Raw genomic sequence first — 18287 nt, 5'->3', positions numbered from 1 at the left:
GCGATAGAGAGCAAGAGAGAACGCGAGAGCGAGAGGGTGTGAGAGAGCGAGAGTGCGAGCACACGAGAGAGAGCGAGAGCGCGCGAGAGAGCGAGACAGAGCGTGAGAGAGGGCAAGGGCGCGAGAGAGAGCGAAAGCGAGAGAGCGAAGGTGTGAGAGAGCGTGAGAGAGCGAGAGCGTGAGAGCGAGAGCGTGAGCGAGAGAGCGAGAGCGAGTGAGAGATCGTGCGCGAGAGCGAGAGCGCAAGAGAGACCGCGAGAGAGAGCAAGCACGCGAGAGAGAGCGAGGGCGCAAGAGTGAGGGCGCGGGCGAGAGAGAAGGGGCACGGGCAAGGGCGCGTGGGCGAGGGCGCGAAAGCGGGGACGAGGGGGCGCGGGCCAGAGAGCGAGGGCGTGGGCGAGCGCGGGGGCGCGAGCAAGAGAGGGACTGGGAGCGAGAGCGGGGGCGCGAGCGAGAGAGAGCGAGAGGGGCGGGCGCGCGTCAGAGAGAGAGAGCGAGAATGGGGGCGCGCGTGAGAGACAGAGAGCGAGAGTGGGGGTGTGCATGAGAGAGAGTGCGAGAGTGGGGGCGTGCATGAGAGAGAGAGAGAGACTGCAGGCGTGTGAGAGAGAGAGAGCACGGGCGCGCGAGAGAGAGAGTGCGGGCGTGCGAGAGAGAGAATGAGTGCGGGCGCGCGTGTGTGAGAGAGAGAGAGAGTGTGCGGGCGCGCATGAGAGAGAGAGAGTGTGGGTGCGCGAGAGAGAGACAGAAAGAGAGAATGTGCATGCGTGTGAGGGAGAGAGAGCTAAAGAGTATGTGTGCACGTGTGAGAGAGAGAGTGCGCGGGCACGCAAGAAGGAGTGGAAGGGAGAGCGCGGGTGGGCACATGAAAAAGAGAGGGATGGGGAGAGAAAGAGTGAGAGTGTGCACGTGTGAAATAGAAGGAGAAAGAAAGAGAGTACGCGCATGCGTGAGAAAGAGAGGGAAAGGGAAAGAGAGAGAGTATGTGTGTGCACAAGAAAGAGCAAGGGGGAGAAGGAAAGAGAGTGCGTGTGCGCAAGAAACAGAAAGACAGAGTGTGGGCATGTGCAAGAAAGTGAGAGTGTGTGCACGTGTATGAGAAAGAGAGTTTTGGTGAAAGTGTGCGTGCGTGCGGGAAAGAGAGAGGGTTGCTGCAGGTGTGCGAGTGTGTGCCCGTATGCAAGCATGAAAGAGAGGGTCGGTGGAAAAATGCAAGTGTGTGCGCGTGTGTGTGAGAAGTTTGATGGAAGTGTGCATGTGTGAGAGAGGGTCGGTGTAAGTGTGCGAAGGTGCGCATGTAGGAGAGAGGGTCAGTGGAAGTGTGCAAGTATGCGTGTGTGTGAGAGAGTCGGTGGAAGTATGCGAGTGTGCGCGTGAGAGAAGTTCGGTGTAAGTGTGCAAGTGTGTGCACATGCGAGACAGGGTCGGTGCACCCCAATATGCCAACGTTTTCATGCACAAGTTCGAACAAAACCCCTTTGCTACACAGGACCTCCAACCAATGCCATACAGCAGACACATCGATGACATTTTCTTTCTTTGGACTCATGGCGAGGAATCACTGAAACAACTACGTAGTGATATCAACAAGTTTCATCCTGCCATCAGACTTACCATGGACTACTCTTTAGAATCAGTCTCATTCTTGGACGCACACATCTCCATCAAGGATCGACCTCTCAGTACCTTAGTCTACTGCAAGCCGATGAATAACCTCACGATGCTGCACTTATCTAGCTTCCACCCTAAACATATTAATAAAAGCCATCCCCTACGGACAAGCCTTATGCATACATAGGATCTGTTCAGATGAGGGGAAAAGTGACGGACACCTGAAGATGTTGGAAGGATGCCCTCATAAGAACAGGAAACAATGCTCAACTCATCGATTGCCAATTCCGTTGTGCCACAGTGAAAAACCATCATGACCTTCTCAGAAGACAGGTGCGAGATACGATAATAATGTACCCTTCATCATCCAGTATTTCCCTGGAGCGGAGAAACTACACTATGTTCTTCACAGCCTTCAACACATCATCGATGACAATGAGTACCTCACCATGATACTCCCTATGCTTCCACTTCTCGCTTTCAAACAACTGCTAAACCTTAAACAGACCATTGTTCGCAGCAAACTACCCAGCCTTCAGGATGACATTGACCACAGCACCACACAACCCTGCCATGGCAACCTCTGTAAGACATGTCAGATTATTGACATCACACGTGGGAACACCAGCCACCATGCACTGGGCAGATACTCATGTGACTCAGCCAATGTTGTCTATCTCATGCAATGCAGGCAAGGATGCTCCGAGGCATGGTATATTGGTGAGACCGTGCAGACACTACAACAACGGATGAATGGACACCGTGCAGTGATCACTGGACAAGGGTGTTCCAATCCAGTGGAGGAGAACTTCAGGGGTTAAGGACATTCAGCCTCTGAACTTCAGGTAAGCATGCTCCAAGGTGGACTTCGGGATACACAACAACGTAAAATTGCTGAGCAGAGGGGGATAGCCAAGTTCCACAACCATGAGGATAGCCTTAATCATGATCTCGGGTTCATGTCGCTCTACAGGTGACCCCACCACACTAAATACTGCCACACATATACTCTCACATACACACACATGCACACACTCTCTCACAAAAACACCCACACTCTCACACAAACTCTCTCATACCAACACTGTCACACACACATTGGCACACTTACACAGACCTTCTTTCTCACACACATTCACATTCACACATACATGCATACACACACAAGCATGTACACACTCTCTCTTTCTCTCTCTCTCTCTCTCACACAAACACACACACATACACACACACATTGACGCACACATGAATTATTTCATCCTCGATCTTTGTGTAGTTGCAGATACATTATGTTTTGCTCAAAAAAACCGAATCCCAGTTTAAAACGTAGACAGATTCTAAGACGTCACACCTAAAATGCATTGTCTGACCTGAGATGTCACCTCTTGCATACATTGAACAAACTTTTAATTATCTTGCGACAATGACTGGAAAGGAATCTGGATTTTGCATTTCAATCAGTTGTCTCCTTCCTAACTGATTAAAAATTCAACAAGAGGCAGCCAGTTTTAGGGTTGTTATGTTTCTGCTTATAAATTGTGTGTTACATCCTCTCTCTCACACTATTTCCTGAGGAAGGAGCTGAGCACCAAAAGCTTGCATTTTCAAATAAACCTGTTGGACTATAACCTAGTGTCACGTGACAGTATCAGTAAAAGTGTTGGTTGGGCCAGTTTAAGAGTATCTGGAATCAGTTTTCCTTCCCAGCTGTCAGAGATATGGACAAGTGCATGTATTCCACATTTGTTGATGTAAGGGAAGCCTGCCAACTAGAGACCAGTCGCTTTAAACATGTGATGGGAAACCTTTTGAAACAGTATTTCATGATAAAGTTAAGTCACGTGGACAAACATAAATGAAATAGGGAAAATCAATGTGGAGTTATAAAGGAAAAATCATATTTCTCTAACTCAAATACATTTCTGATGAGATAATGGAAATGGTTTACGAAGTAATGTGGTTATGATGTGATGTGTATGGATGAAAAAGATAAAGTATCATACAGAATTGGCAGAAAAACTAAAGCTCTTGAAATAGAAGGGGACAATGGCAGCAGGTGGATGAAGTTGAGTGCCAGGAAATACACAGCATTGGTAAACAATAGTTTTTAGGAGTTGGAAAGATACCACTGCAGAAAGAATAAAGAAGAAGCCCTGTCAAGCCCTGTAAGAAATTTGTATTTTTGAATGACGTCATTTCTCATTCTTCTAAACTAGTTTGAAGGCAACTCAGCACCATCTTTTCAAAGGGCAACACAGGATGAGCAAATAAATGCTTGCCTAGCCAGTGACGCCCGTATCCCATGAGTAAATTTTTAAAAAAGTGATGCTCCCCCTAAGTATTGGCGCTAGAGCCACTATTTCTCTTGACCTTTATTAACGATGTAGATATGGATGCACAGGGCAGAATTTCATAATTTTCCAATCTCATAAAACTTGTAAGCATTATGAACTATCAGGAAGATACAGCAGGAAAATGACCAGACAAGTCACAGAGCATGGAAACGGACCCTTATCCATGCCAACCAATTTTCCCAGAATAAACCAGTCCCACTTGCCTGCGTTTGGCCCATATCACTAAACTCTAAACCTTTCCTGTTCATGTACCTGTCCAAATATCTTTTAAATGTTTTAACTGTACTTGCATCTACCACTTCCTCTGGTAGTTAGTTCCAGATATGCACCACCCTCTGTGTGAAAAAGTTGCCCATCAGGTCCGTTTGAAATCTTCCCCTTTCATCTTAAACCTATGCCCCCTAATTTTGAATTCCCCTACCCTTAGGAAAAGGCCATTGCTATTAACTTTATCTATGCCCTACATGATTTCATAATCCTCAATAGGGTCACCCTCAACCTCCTATGCTCCAAGGGAAAGAAGTCCCAACCTATCAAGCTTCTCATTATTACACAAATCCTCTAGTCCCAGTAACATCCTTGTAAATCTTTTCTGTAGCTTTTCCAATTTAATAATATCCTTCCTATTACAGGGCACCCAGAACTGTGCACAGTACGCCAAAAGTGACCCCACCAATGTCTTGTACAGCTGCAATATGACAATACAAAGATAAGTGGAGGGTCAGGTAGTATTGAGGAGGTGGGGAGGCTGCAGAAGGATTTGGACAGGTTAGGAGAGTGGGCAAAGAAGTGGCAGATGGAGTACAACGTGGGAAAGTGTGAGATCATGCACTTTGGTAAGAAGAATAAAAGCATGGACTATTTTCTAAATGGGAGGAAAATTCAGAAGTCTGAAGTGCAAAGAGACTTGGGAGTTCTAGTCCAGGATTCTCTCAAGGTAAACTTGCAGGTTGAGTCAGTAGTCAGGAAGGCAAATGCAATGTTGGCATTTATTTTGAGAGGACTTGAATATAAAAGCAGGGGTGTACTATTGAAGCTTTATAAGGCTCTGGTCAGGCCACATTTGGAGTACTCTGTGCAGTTTTGGGCCCCATATCTCAGGAAGGATGTACTGGCCCTGGAGCGGGTTCAGAGGAGGTTCACGAGAATGGTCCCAGGAATGGAAAGCTCAACATTTGAGGAACGTTTGAGGACTCTGGGACTATACTCATTGGAGTTTAGAAGGATGAGGGGGGATCTAATTGAAACTTTCAGAATATTGAATGGCCTGCACAGAGTGGATGTTGGGAAGATGCTTCCATTGGTAGGAGAGACTAGGACTCGAGGACACAGCCTTAGAGTAAAGGCAAGACCTTTTAGAATGGAGATAAGGAAAATCTTCTTCAGCCAGAGAGTGGTGAATCTGTGGAATTCACTGCCACAGAAGGCTGTGAGGGCCAGGTCACTGAGTACATTTAAGACTCAGATAGATAGGTTCTTGATTATCAAGGGGATCAAGGGTTACGGGGAGAAAGCGGCAGAATGGGGTTGAGGAACTTATCAGCCATGATTGAATGGTGGAGCAGACCCGATGGGCCGAATGGCCTAATTTCTGCTCCTATGTCTTATGGTCTTATCCCAACTCCTTCATTCAATGCTCTGACCAATGAAAGCAAGTGTACCAAATACCTTCTTCACCACCATGTTCACTTGTGAAACCACTTTCAAGGAACTATGTATCGGAACCGCTATTTGACAACACTCCCCAGTGGAGTTGGGAGGTCATGTTGCGGCTGTACACGGCATTGGTTAGGCCAGTTTTGAAATACTGCGTGCAACTCCGGTCTCCCTGGTATGGGAAAGACGTTATGAAACTCGAAAGGGTTCAGAAAAGATTTACAAGGATGTTGCCAGGGTGGAGGATTTGAGCTGTAGGTACAGTCTGAATAGCCTGGGCCTATCTTCCCTGGAGCGTCGGAGGCTGAGGGGTGACCTTATAGAGGTTTATAAAATCATGAGGGGGATAGATAGGGTGAATAGACAAGGTTTTTCCCAGTGGGTGGAGGAGGGAGTCCAAAACTAGAAGGCATAGGTTTAAGATGAGAGGGGAAAGATTTTAAAAGAGACTTTAGGAGTAACTTTTTCACGCAGAGGGTGGTGCATGTATGGAATAAGCTGCCAGAGGAGGCTGATACAATTACATTTAAAAGGCATCTGGATGGATAAATGAACAGGAAGGGTTTAGAGGATATGGGCCAAACGCTGGTAAATGGGACTAGATTAATTTAGGATATCTGGTTCGTATGGACGAGTTGGACCAAAGGATCTGTTTTCCATGCTGTACAGCTCTATGCCTCTATTAACTGTGTAAGTCCTACCCCGGTTTGTCTTATCAAAATGCAATACCTCGCATTTATTTAAATTAAATTCCATTTGCCATTCTTCAGCCCATTGGCTCAGCTGATCAAGATCCCACTGTACATTTAAATAACCTTCTTCACTGTCCACTATACCATCAATTTTGGTGTCATCTCCAAACTTACTAACCACGCTTCCTATATTCTTGTCCAAATTGCTTATGTAAATGACAAACAACAGTGGACACCGTACCGTTCTGTGCGGAATACCACTGTTCACAGGCCTCCAGTCCGAAAAACAACCGTCTACCATAACCCGCTGTCTCCTCCCTTCTAGCAAATTTTGTATCCAATTAGCTAGTTCTCCCTGTGATCTAACTTTATTAAGCAGTCTACTTTGCGGAACCTTGTCAAAACCCTTAAAGTCTGTGTAAACAACATCTACCACTCTACCCTCATCTATCTTCTTGGTCACGTCTTCAAAAAACTCAATCAGGTTAGTGAGACATGACTTCGCGTTCACAAAATGATGCTGACTATCCCTAATTAGTCCTTGCCTGTTCAAATGCATGTAAATTCTGTCTCGCAGAATCCCCTCCAACAGCTTACCCACCACTGATATCAGACTCACTGGTCTACAATTCCCAGGCTTTTTCAGCCTTTCTTAATTGAAGGCACAACATTAGCCACCCTTCAGTCTTCTGGCACCTCGTCTATGGCTGTAGATGATACAAATATCTCTGCTGGGGGCCCCATAATTTCTTCTCTAGCTTCCCACAATGTCCTAGGACACACTTGATTAGGTCCTGGGGGTTTATCTACCTTTTGAGTGTTTTAAGACCTCCAGCAGTTCCTATTCTGTAATGTGAACTGCTTTCACGACCTCAGAGCTAGACAACATCAATTTAAGGTAACTGGCAAAGTAACAGTTGGCAACATGGAAAAATACTTTATGCTGACTGTGGTTAGGGATTGGAATCAATTGTCTGAGAGTGCGGTGGAGGCAAAATGAATCATGACTTTCACTAGGGAAATGGATAAGCACCTGAAAAGAGAAGCAAAACCACAGGTTGGAGAGTCACACAGACATGACAGACCAAATGTCCCACTTCTGAACTGCAGTCATTCTATAATTCTACAGGTGTGTAAGTGGGTTCCCAATCTATTTAACTCAGTCTCCTACTAATGTGGTTTCTAAGACTTTAATAGCGGCAAATGTACTTCAGAGAAGAAAACCTGCTGTCTTTACCTGGTCTGACAATATCATACCATAACAAGTGGTTGACTCTTAACTGTCCCTGGAAATGGTCTAGCAAGCCACTCAGTTATTTCAAACCCTTAAGATTTAAGAAAAGGAATTTAAATAGATGGAGAATTCAACATGGACCTAGGCACTAGAAACAACAATAGTAAACTCAACCACGATGACCCTACAAAGTCCTCCTTACTCAAATCTGGGGGCTTGTCTCAAAATTGGGTACGCTGTCTCACAGGTCAGTCAAGAAACAGCCCAATATAGTTATACCTATGGAATTGTACTTTACAGATAATGTTCTAGCCACCACTGTCACAATCTCTGGGTATGTTCTGTCCCATCCACAGGACAAATCCACCAGAGGTGGTAACACAGTGGTATGCAGTTTGGATGGAGTTTTTTGGGAGTCTATAACATTTACCCCAGACCTTATGAACTCTTATGATTATCAGGTCAAACATGGGCAAGGAAACCTCTTGCTGATTCCACCTACCACATTGTCTTAGCTAATAAATCCATACTCCTTCATGCTGAACATCAAATGGAAGAATCACTGAGGAAGACAAGGGCACATAATGTCCTCTGGCTGGGAATTTCACTGTCCATCATCAACAGAGGTTCAGGAGAAGCACGACTGATTGAATATTAAAGGGCATAGCTGCAAGACTGGGTCTGCAACAGGTGATGAGGGTACCAATGAGAGGGAAAATCTGTCCTCAGCAATCCACCTGTTGCATATGCATCTGTCCACAACAATATTGATAAGTGACTATTACACAGGCATTTCACGTGGCACCGCCACAGTGCTAAATAGGAAATATTTTTAACAGATCCAACAACTCAAAACAGTGTAAACAGGAGGTGCTGTGACCATTACAAGCAGCAAAAGTGTATTCCACCAGAATTTGTAACCTCATAGACTGGTATGCCCTCCACTCCTCCATTACAATCAAGCAGGGGAATCAATCCTAGTTCAATAGGCAGTGCAGAAGGGCATGCCAGGAGCAGCACTAGGTATATCTAAAAATGAGGTGTCAACTTGATGAAGCCACAACGCAGGACTATTTGCATGCAAAACAATTGAAACAGAGAAGGCTAAGCAATCCCGCAATCAGTGGCTCAGATCTAAGCTCTGCAGTCCTGCCACATCTAGCTGTGAATTTTGGCAGAAAATTACAACTATCAGAATGAGGAGACTCCTCGAATATCCCCATCCTCACCGAAGGGGCAGCCCAGTATAACAGTTTAAAAAGCAAAGCTGAAGAATTTGATCCATCTTCAACCAAAAATGAAATGTGAATGATCTCTATCGAACTTCTCCCCATGTCTCAGCAAACCAGTGACCTCTACCATGAATAAGGAGAGGGGCAGCGGATGCATAAAAATACCACTGGCTGCAAGTTCTTCACCAAACTACACACTCTCCTGGCTTGGAGCAGTTTCACTGTTCCTTCATCCACACTGGATCAAACTTCTAGAACTGCTTTCCTAACAGCACTGTGGGTGTACTTAGGCCATAAGGACAGAAGTGGTTCAAGGAGGCAGCTCACAGCCATGGCCCAAAGGCAATTGGACAGGAAACAAATGCTGGCCTAGCCAGCAATGCCAACATCCCATAAATGAATTTAAAAAGAAATGAAGTTCAGAGAGCCAGGATTTGGAATGAATCCTTGCATCTTTTGGGAAATTATGCAGAGTTCCCATACCTTCTCTATTTCACATGATCACTGGTTACCTAAGCCACATGTACACTGTGCAAATAATGTTAGCACGCAGGTATCCACCAACCCTCCTTTGCTCCAAGAAGAACAGTTGCAAATTCTCCAACTTATCCATAGAACTGACACTCCTCATCACTGGAGCCATTCTCAGTAGTCTTTCGTCCGGAGACTCTAATACCTTTACATACTACCCAGAATTGGATGCATGTTTGGTTTTGGCTGAAATAGTGTCTTACTAGAGTTTACCACAATCTCCTTACTTTAAGATTCAAAGCATCCTCAGATTTATAAATAGAGGCATAAGTAACCAATTTCTGAATCTGCCCTGTCACCTTCAGTAATTTGTGCATATACACTTGCAGGTCCCTCTGCTCCTACACTCCATTTGGAACTGAATCCTTTATTATTTATATTACTTCTGCTCATTCTTATTTCTAAATTTCATCATTTCACTCCTCTGTATTAAATTTCACCTGTCCTCTTGAAGTCAATCATTATCATCTTCATTGTTCACAACACTTCCAAGTCTTGTGTCAATTGCAAATTTGGAAATTGTGCCCTGTACACCCAAGTCTATATCACTAATATAGATCAAGTAAAGCAGTGGGTGCAATTCTAATCCCTGGGAAACTCCATGTACACCTTCCTCAAGTCTGGAAAAACAATTGTTCACACTACTGTTTCCTGTCACTTGGTCAACTTTGGATCTATGTTGTCATTATTCCTTTATCAAATGCCTTCTGGAAATCCATGTGCATTAATCACATTACTCTCATCAATCCTCTACTACCTTCTCATTGGTTCAACATGACTGACCTTCAACAAATCCACAATGGCTTTCTTAACATGATTTTTCTTAAATTCTGTTCATCCTTAAAATCTAATAAACAAGTACAGATCCAGAGAAGGTGGGGTGGGTGGGAATGTTGGGGATCAGATGTTGATGAATAAGGTCGGGATTGGGAAAGAACAGAAAGGTAAGTACATTGTTGGAACAGCAAAATCCTCAATATTTTACTTGTGCTTTGTGAAATATATATTGGCCTTGGAGAGATGAAATGCAGACACACTAGAGGATATCAGGGCCAAAACAATTAAATTGGGGAAGGGTTGTGGATTTAAAGCTGCAGGGTAATGTGATTGAGGGTTTTAAAATAATAAAGCGGGACAATAATTCTTTTTTTTTAAATCTTCTTTTTCTTCCCACAGGAATCCAGATCAAAAGGGTTTAGTGTTTCCTGTATCTATTTTGAGTATCTTTCATGGAAAGCCTTGCAATGCAAACTATTTAAGATTGCACTGTCTTAAGTCAGCAGGAATTACTGAGGAAGTTGAGTCAGTCAACATGGGATGTGATTAATGCATAAATGACCAAGCTGAACCCTGTTCCAGGGCAGAGTCCAATTGTGCTGTTCCAGACTACTTCAGAAGAACTAGTTAGTACTGAATGAGCACGAGTAAAATCCAATCAAAATCTGCTGCAAATAAATCCAGCAAGTGATGCTGGGAATGAGTCTACACTGTCTTGGAAAAGGTTCAGTGTAGCTATTAGTCTGCTATAACTTCCAAGATATACACATTTAGAGTTGATGTTACAGAGAAGGAAAGTCCTTGGGATTTAAGTGTTTCTTTGGGTGAATCCCACTAAATTATTTGCATTGTTTAAGTTTCAGATGGTGGTGTTTCTGATCCACACAGTGGTGCACCTGATCATTTTTCAGACTGTGATATCAGTCCCCCGTTCAGCTCATGTGATGGGTAAGAATCATCAATTCTTGTGTGTGATTCTGATATCTCTATCATGCCATGATGCACTTACAAGATTGGGTGAGATATTCTGAGCCGTCATGTCCAGTTCAGTAACAGCTGTTAGACAATCAAGAGACCTATCATAAAGCAGAGGCCTGAAGATGAAAATGGACATTGTCAACTTAAGGTCCAAAGAAAGATTTCTCACTTTCATTGCATTCCTAGGCCTGACAAGGATTTTGTCCAATTCCTTGTATCACTGGAGTGCGATTTTCTAAGTGTGGGGATGTACGTGTTAGATAGTGACTAACACCCACGTTGGCTATGGACTTGTTAAAGGGGTTGCAAGGCTTCAGCCAATTCATGTTACATCTGAACCAACTGAAGCAGTTAATTTGCCATTCAGATGCTCAACAAAAGATAGAAGCTTCCAGTATGAGTAACTGTTAATTGGTATTTGCTGCACAGTGGGAAAATTGTTATTAATTCCTGGTGGGATGGGGCAATTATTTTCAAATTCTTATAGAGTCATGAGACTTTGGATTGGAAAGCTCAGATTAAACTTCTTTGTTCAGTATTTGTACTTTGTACTGAATCTTAGATGGGTACTAGCAATTTGGTCCTTTTACATTGTCAGTTCAAGGTTCCAAATGTCTCAATGTGGTAATCAGTTTGGGAATTTGTACAGCACACACATTCTGATAGTAGGAGAGAATGGGGGAGAGATAATCAGTTTAAAGCACCAAATGAAAAGACTGCTTTTAAATGCTATAACCGCATTAAAAATGTCTCCTATAAATTACAGCAGAGAACAAGGCTATTCAAAGCTTTACTCTTGTATCTGTGCGAAGCTAGTTTTTCAATTGGCATCTGCTAATTTGCTGCCATTTTTGTGTACAATCTGTGTAACCTTCTTCCACTTAATTTTTGCGTCAGGTCACTCCAAAGTTATCCGTTTCTTGGCAATTGGTGATTGGGGTGGGCTCCCGTATTCGCCATTCACGACACCTGTGGAGAAAAGAACTGCACGACAAATGGGTGTTGTGGTTGAGTTTATGGGTGCTGACTTTGTTCTGTCTCTGGGGGATAACTTTTATTACAATGGAGTTAACAGCGTAACTGATAAAAGATTCCAGGTAATGTTATCAAATTCTCATTTCTTCATATGCACCAGAGAGGAAGGCTTATGGGGCAAAGTTTGGGGAGAACCATAGATGATTTATTCCTCAGCCTATTTATTAAGCTACAGTGGGATGGTGTGCAGATGTAATCAGGCCAGCTAATCTCCATTAACACTCAAATAATCTCTAAAATGGGCTGGGATAGTGCTGGATGGCAGGAACCTTTGTGAACATCTGGCACTGACCCAAACAACAACAATTAATTGTATTATATGGAACATTTTACAATATTAAAGGCTCTGACATCATTTCACAGCATTTATCAAACAAAATTTGATACTGACCCACAAGAGGTATTAGTACAGATGACTAAAAGCTTGGTCAAGGTGTAGATTTTAAAGGAGGGGAGACAGAAATATCAAGTTTTAGGGAGTAAATTCCAGATCTTGGATAGCCATAAATGGTAAAGCGATTAAAATCGAGGTGTGCAAAAAACCAGGAGTGAAGTAGTGGACAGATCTTGGAGTTGATTGGAGGCCATAGAAATGGGGTTTGATGGGGTGTGAGGGGGAGGGATGGAGAGGGACAAGGCCATGAACATTAGACTTTTGCCATGGATAGATACAGGTGTATATTTATTATTTTCAAATGAATTATAGCTTGATAGTATCAAATGTCCTGAAAAATAAGCAACCTTAGGAATCTCTAGAAACCAATGCTGAAACTTGATGTGAGAGAGTATCTGCTTCAAAGTTTAGCTTTGTTTGAGGTAGATAGATTGATAATCTGAGGTTGCAGTGTTCTTTGTGATCACAGGAAACATTTGAGGAAATCTTTTCTGCCAAGTCACTGAAGGACGTGCCCTGGTTTGTTGTAGCAGGAAACCATGATCATTTGGGCAATGTAACTGCGCAGATCGAGTATTCCAAAGTTTCCAAGAGATGGTGAGATGGGTTAAGTTTCCTGCAGTTTCCCATTTCTCCAATATCACAACTGTTTTTGATTAATTTGTTTGACATGGTTTGATTTCCAGGAACTTTCCACATTATTATTACGACCTAAATTTCACCATCAAAGACTCTAACACCACTGTTACAATCCTGATGCTAGACACTGTCCTTCTCTGTGGAAATTCTGATGACTTCCAGGGGAAGGAACCAGAAGCACCAAAAGATTATAATGTGGCGAACGCACAACTAGAGTGGATCAGGGACAAGCTGAAGAATTCCAGGTATCTGCTCAGTGTTCTTCCCTATGTGAAGAGTCAGTATCTCTGAGGTTATTCCGTGAATGTGCAATATTATTTAGCTGGCTGTATAAAAAAGAAGTATCTTTCATGCCCTCAGAATGTCTCAGTACTTCAGTACTAATTAGTTACCATTGGAAATGCGATCATTGTTGTTATGCAGAGCAAAATGGCAGTCATTTGGAAGCACCGCCTGGAAATTTGGTGGAGGCAGGTTCACTTGAGGTTTTCAAGAGCATATTGGGTGATTGTATAGATAAAAATAATGTGCAAGAGTAAGGGGAAAATTCAACAGATTGGTACTAGATAATGCCACTTATCGAGCCAGGGCAGGCACAGTGGATTGAATGGTTGCCTTCTGCATCATGACACTTCTGTGATTTATTATACAACATTGATTAATTAATTTTGGTTAAGAGATAAATGTTGACCAGGGCATGAAGAGATCATTCCTGATTTTAAAATGGTGCTGCTTCCATGAAGCAGGTGGACAGTATTGTTGTAACATTTTGTATAATAAACAGCACTGTAAACAATATATTAATTTAGAAAGTTTGTTGGGGATAGGTAGGGATGTGGAGTAATCAGATCAACCATGATCTTGTTCAATGGCAGGGCATGTTCAAGAGGCTCAGGGGCCAATTTCTGCTCCTGATTTGTTTGTAATCGTATAGTGATGACTCAGCCTATATGTATTCAGGTTCAGGGATTGATTTTGGACCCAAACTGTTAAGTCTGAGGCAAGAATACTTTCATTGACTCAAACCTGTCATCCCACAAGTTTAATGCAATTGTTTATTTATAAAAGCTGGGAACTTGAGCAGCTTCACTAAAGCATGTTAAACATGCCCATTTTCTTTTGTTAAATTAGTAAATAGAACATAGAACAGTACAGCACAGTACAGGCCCTTCGGCCCATGATGTTGTGCCAAACTTTTGCCCTAATCTAACCTCCACCCCTACCTTATACTATCATCCACATGCCTATCTAATAACCGCTTAAATGCCCCTAATGAGGCCGACTCCACTACCCTCTCTGGCAATGCATTCCACACCCCTACCACTCTCTGAGTAAAGGACCTACCTCTGACATCTCCCCTATATCTACCTCCACTCACTTTAAAACTATGCCCCCTCGTAATAGCTACCTCCACCCTAGGAAAAAGTCTCTGGCTGTCCACTCTATCCATATCTCTGATCAAAAATATGCCAAGCAGTGTGATAGGTACTAAGTAAGTTAGAAGTCCATGTTCATTAGCTGATCTCAGCCAGCTTTGGTACTTCCAATTGTTATTCTGCATTGAAAGTCAACATCAGGTCAGAGCAGGGCCAGGTGGAAAGTCTACCTAACATCACTGGTTCCTCTCCCATTTAAAGAGTGCTCAGGTGCATTTGCTACCCACAGAATGATGCATGTGAACTGTAGGAATCTGCACCACAGGGGTTGTAAATTGGGAGGAACAACATTAACAATATCCTCCTTCACTGTTAAAACACCTTAGAAGAATTTAAGAAATAGGAGTCGTTTTAATGGCTCCTCAAGCCTGCTGCATCATTCAATATTTTCATGCCTTTTCTTCTACTCCATCTGCTGTTTTTTTCCCCCTGAGGCACTATCTATATCTCTTGGTCTTGTATATACTCAAATGAAGCATCCACATACCTCAGAATTTCAAATATTCACAGGCCTTTGCATGGAGAAATTTCTCCATCCAATTCTAAGTGATCAAAGACTGTGTCCTGTGTTCTAGATTCCCGAGGATGAGAGACAGTCAATGATTTCAAAAGGAAATTGCACTGACACTTGCAAAAACTGAATATATAGTCTAGAGGGACAAGTGGAGGAGTGGGATTGACTGGATTGTTCTGTAGAGTGCTGGTATGGACTCAATAAACTGAATTGTTTCCTTCTGTGTTTTGTAATGGCTCTATGTCAGGTCAAATAACCTTTTAATATTTACACTGTTATGCCCCTACAGAATTTTCTGTGTTTCAATGCAAACACCTCAATGAGAACAACTTTGTATGTTTATGTTTCAGTAAAGACTGCCATATGACAACATTTTTTTAAAAATAATTTTTCAGATCAAATTATATTCTGGTATCTGACTTGACCAATAGTAGCATCAGCTGGGATCATAAAAGAACAAAAACAAAGTTGCTGGAGAACTGTGTTCTGAGAAAGGGTCACTGGACCCGAAACGTTAACTCTGTTTTTCCCTTCACAGATGCTGCCAGACCTGCTGAGCTTTTCCAGCAACTTTGTTTTTGTTCCTGATTTACAGCATCCACAGTTCTTTCGGGATCATAAAAGACTCCACTTGCCACACAATGCCAAACCTAACCGCATGCTGTAGCTGTATGCTGTTGTGAACCAGGCCAAACCCCCATTAAAATATATCAAGGTGATAGCCAAGACCCTAACTTTTATTTTATTTAAAGGCAACTGTAAGGTGCCTTGTCCCAGATGTGCTTTGATTGGCCCACCAATAGGCTTTAAGTAAAACACACTTTATTCTTGCAGCACAGTTAAAAGAAACAAAAATAGAATAGGCATAAATTTAACTCTTTTGAAATACTTAGTAGCTAAGTAATCTTATTTAACTACTAAGTATTTCAAAAGAGTTAAAGTTAAGCCCATTCTATTTTTGTTGTTTGTATTTTAACTGTGGTGCAAGAATAAGTGTGTTTTGCTTAAATAATATTATTTAACTACAACTCCTAATCATTAACTGTTCTAATATGGCAGCATTCCATAAAAACACCCCTGGCAAAGCCAAATTCAGCAAAACAGATTTGCTTGTGCTATCTCCCTTCCAGTCCAGGAGAAAGGAATACTCTAGTCGGCCTATCTACATATTGAGTCAGAAATCCTTCCTGGACACCTGACAAAATCTGCTCCATCCAAATTATTTGCACTTAGGAGGTTCCCGTCTATATTAGGGAAGCTGAAGTCACCCATGACAACAACCCTATTACTTCTGCAAGAAAAGACAAAGACGCAGTGTTCAAAATGTACACAAATGAGCATAAAGGGAAAAAACAACTTCTTTACAGAATTCAATTTCTGACAAATTTCAGATCGCGAAATAACACTTGCACTTCCTGCATTTTTAAAATTTCTGAAATTCTCATGGCTCTCTAGATGCAGCATGTACAGCAATGTATTTCTTGTGTAATGCTGTTACTGCTCATGGTTATTATATAACTTGGCAGAGGAGAGCTTTCTAGTTGTTCCAAGGAAGTATGTAAAACCATTTAGGATTCTGTATCCAAATTTGAACCTTAGAGGTGCATCATGACTTTGCTTTCTTTTTAGCTGTCTATCAAACTGAGTTGCCATTTTCATAGTTAAAAATACTTAAAAACCAGTGTAAAAATGCGAATATGAAAACGACCAGTTAATGTACAATTGCACTATAAAGTTCACGTACCTAAGTTGGTTTATACTAATTATATATATCTGATCGGAAAGTCTCATCTCAGTCAAGATAACTTTTGATTCATGTCGTAACTCAGGAGCAAAGCATGCTCAATGGCAGGCTAACTGTCACCAAGGAAGTCTGGTCTGTGAAAGGCCAGTGGGACAAGCACGAGTGCTGCAGGCAGTAAATATGTACAAAGAGATAGGCAGCCTTTCAGTTCTGTCATGGCCCAGATTGCTTTTGAGAAACTGGAGGAGCATGACTGCTGCTTCCAGATTCTGGGTAAGACTTATCATTTAAGCTGCTATTCAATTGGACTGCCACATGGCACTGGGCACAAGCTCCAGCAAATTTTATTCCTTAGTCGCAATACAGATGCTGAGAATGCACTAGGATCCATTTACATATTAACAAAGCCTTCTTCCTAGTTCTGGCCACCTTGCAGAGACCCAGGGAATATTATGGCTGTCATTAATGACAACAGGAATGGGAGATGAATCAGACCCCACCATTTTCATTGTGATATGTTTTCTATTTCCTTTGGGCAGGAAGTCTTCATCTCTTGCTGTATTAATAAAAAATTCTGAAACAGGAGAAAGCACATAACCAAAAATTGCTGCAATAAAATTGTCATGGATTATTTTTAAGCGTACTTTTTTTAAATTGCACTTTTCTGCTTTGTGAAGTAATAGCCAACTGAATCTTCTTCGTCACTTCTTTAAAAAACTCCAGTTAGTGAGACATGATTTCCCAGACTATCCCTAATCAGTCTGTGCCTTCCCAAATGTATGTAAATCTTGTCCCTCACAATTCCATCCAACAACACACCCACCACTGATGTCAGGCTCACCTGGCTTTTCCTTACCACTTTTCTTAAATAATGGCACCACATTAGCCAACCTCCAATCTTCCAGCACTTCTTGATGATACAAATATCTCAGCAAGGGATCTGGCAATCACTTCCCTAGCTTCCCACAAAGTTCTGGGATACACCTGATCAGGTCCTGGGGATTTATCCACCTTCATGAATTTTAAGACACACAGCATCACCACCTCTGTAATGAGGACACTTTTCATGATATCACTACTTATTTCCCCAAGTTCTCTAGCTTCCATTATCCTACTCCACAGTAAATACTGATACAAAATACTCATTTGTGTATCTCACCCACCTCCTACGGTTCTACACATAGGCGGCCTTGTGGATCTTTGACGGGCCCTATTCTCTCCCTAGTTACTCTTTGCTCTTAATGTACTTGTAGAATATCTTTTGGATTCTCCTTAGCCCTATTTGCTAAAGCTATCACACTGATTACAACACTGGTATCTACCCGACAATGTGGAAAATTGCCCAAGTATGTCCTGTACACAAAAAGCAGGACAAATCCAACCCGGCCAATTACAGCCCCATCAGTCTACCCTCGATCATCAGTAAAGTGATGGAAGGTGTCATCAACAGTGCTATCAAA

General features: G+C 42.5%; 1 protein-coding gene across 6 annotated transcripts in view; it reads left to right on the top strand.

The window, feature by feature from the left end:
- LOC109922924 (tartrate-resistant acid phosphatase type 5-like) overlaps positions 1-18287 on the top strand; it is a 32423-nt gene that overhangs the window by 7262 nt on the left and 6874 nt on the right. For 4 of the 6 annotated variants that reach the window (XM_048617889.1, XM_048617887.1, XM_048617886.1 and 1 more), the window contains exons 2-5: positions 10945-11035; positions 11963-12162; positions 12964-13091; positions 13181-13378. In XM_048617889.1, coding sequence (XP_048473846.1) covers positions 10945-11035; positions 11963-12162; positions 12964-13091; positions 13181-13378 — 617 coding nt within the window. Of the gene's footprint in view, positions 1-2432; positions 2457-10944; positions 11036-11962; positions 12163-12963; positions 13092-13180; positions 13379-18287 lie in introns of those variants that run through there. The other 2 variants (XM_048617888.1, XM_048617885.1) reach the window with 2 other exon arrangements.

The sequence above is a fragment of the Rhincodon typus genome, chromosome 38 (assembly GCF_021869965.1).
Source record: "Rhincodon typus isolate 14 chromosome 38, sRhiTyp1.1, whole genome shotgun sequence".
Classification (NCBI taxonomy): Eukaryota; Metazoa; Chordata; class Chondrichthyes; order Orectolobiformes; family Rhincodontidae; genus Rhincodon; species Rhincodon typus.
The sequence above is the reverse complement of the archived record's forward strand: the minus strand, read 5'-3'. Positions and strand labels throughout refer to the sequence as shown.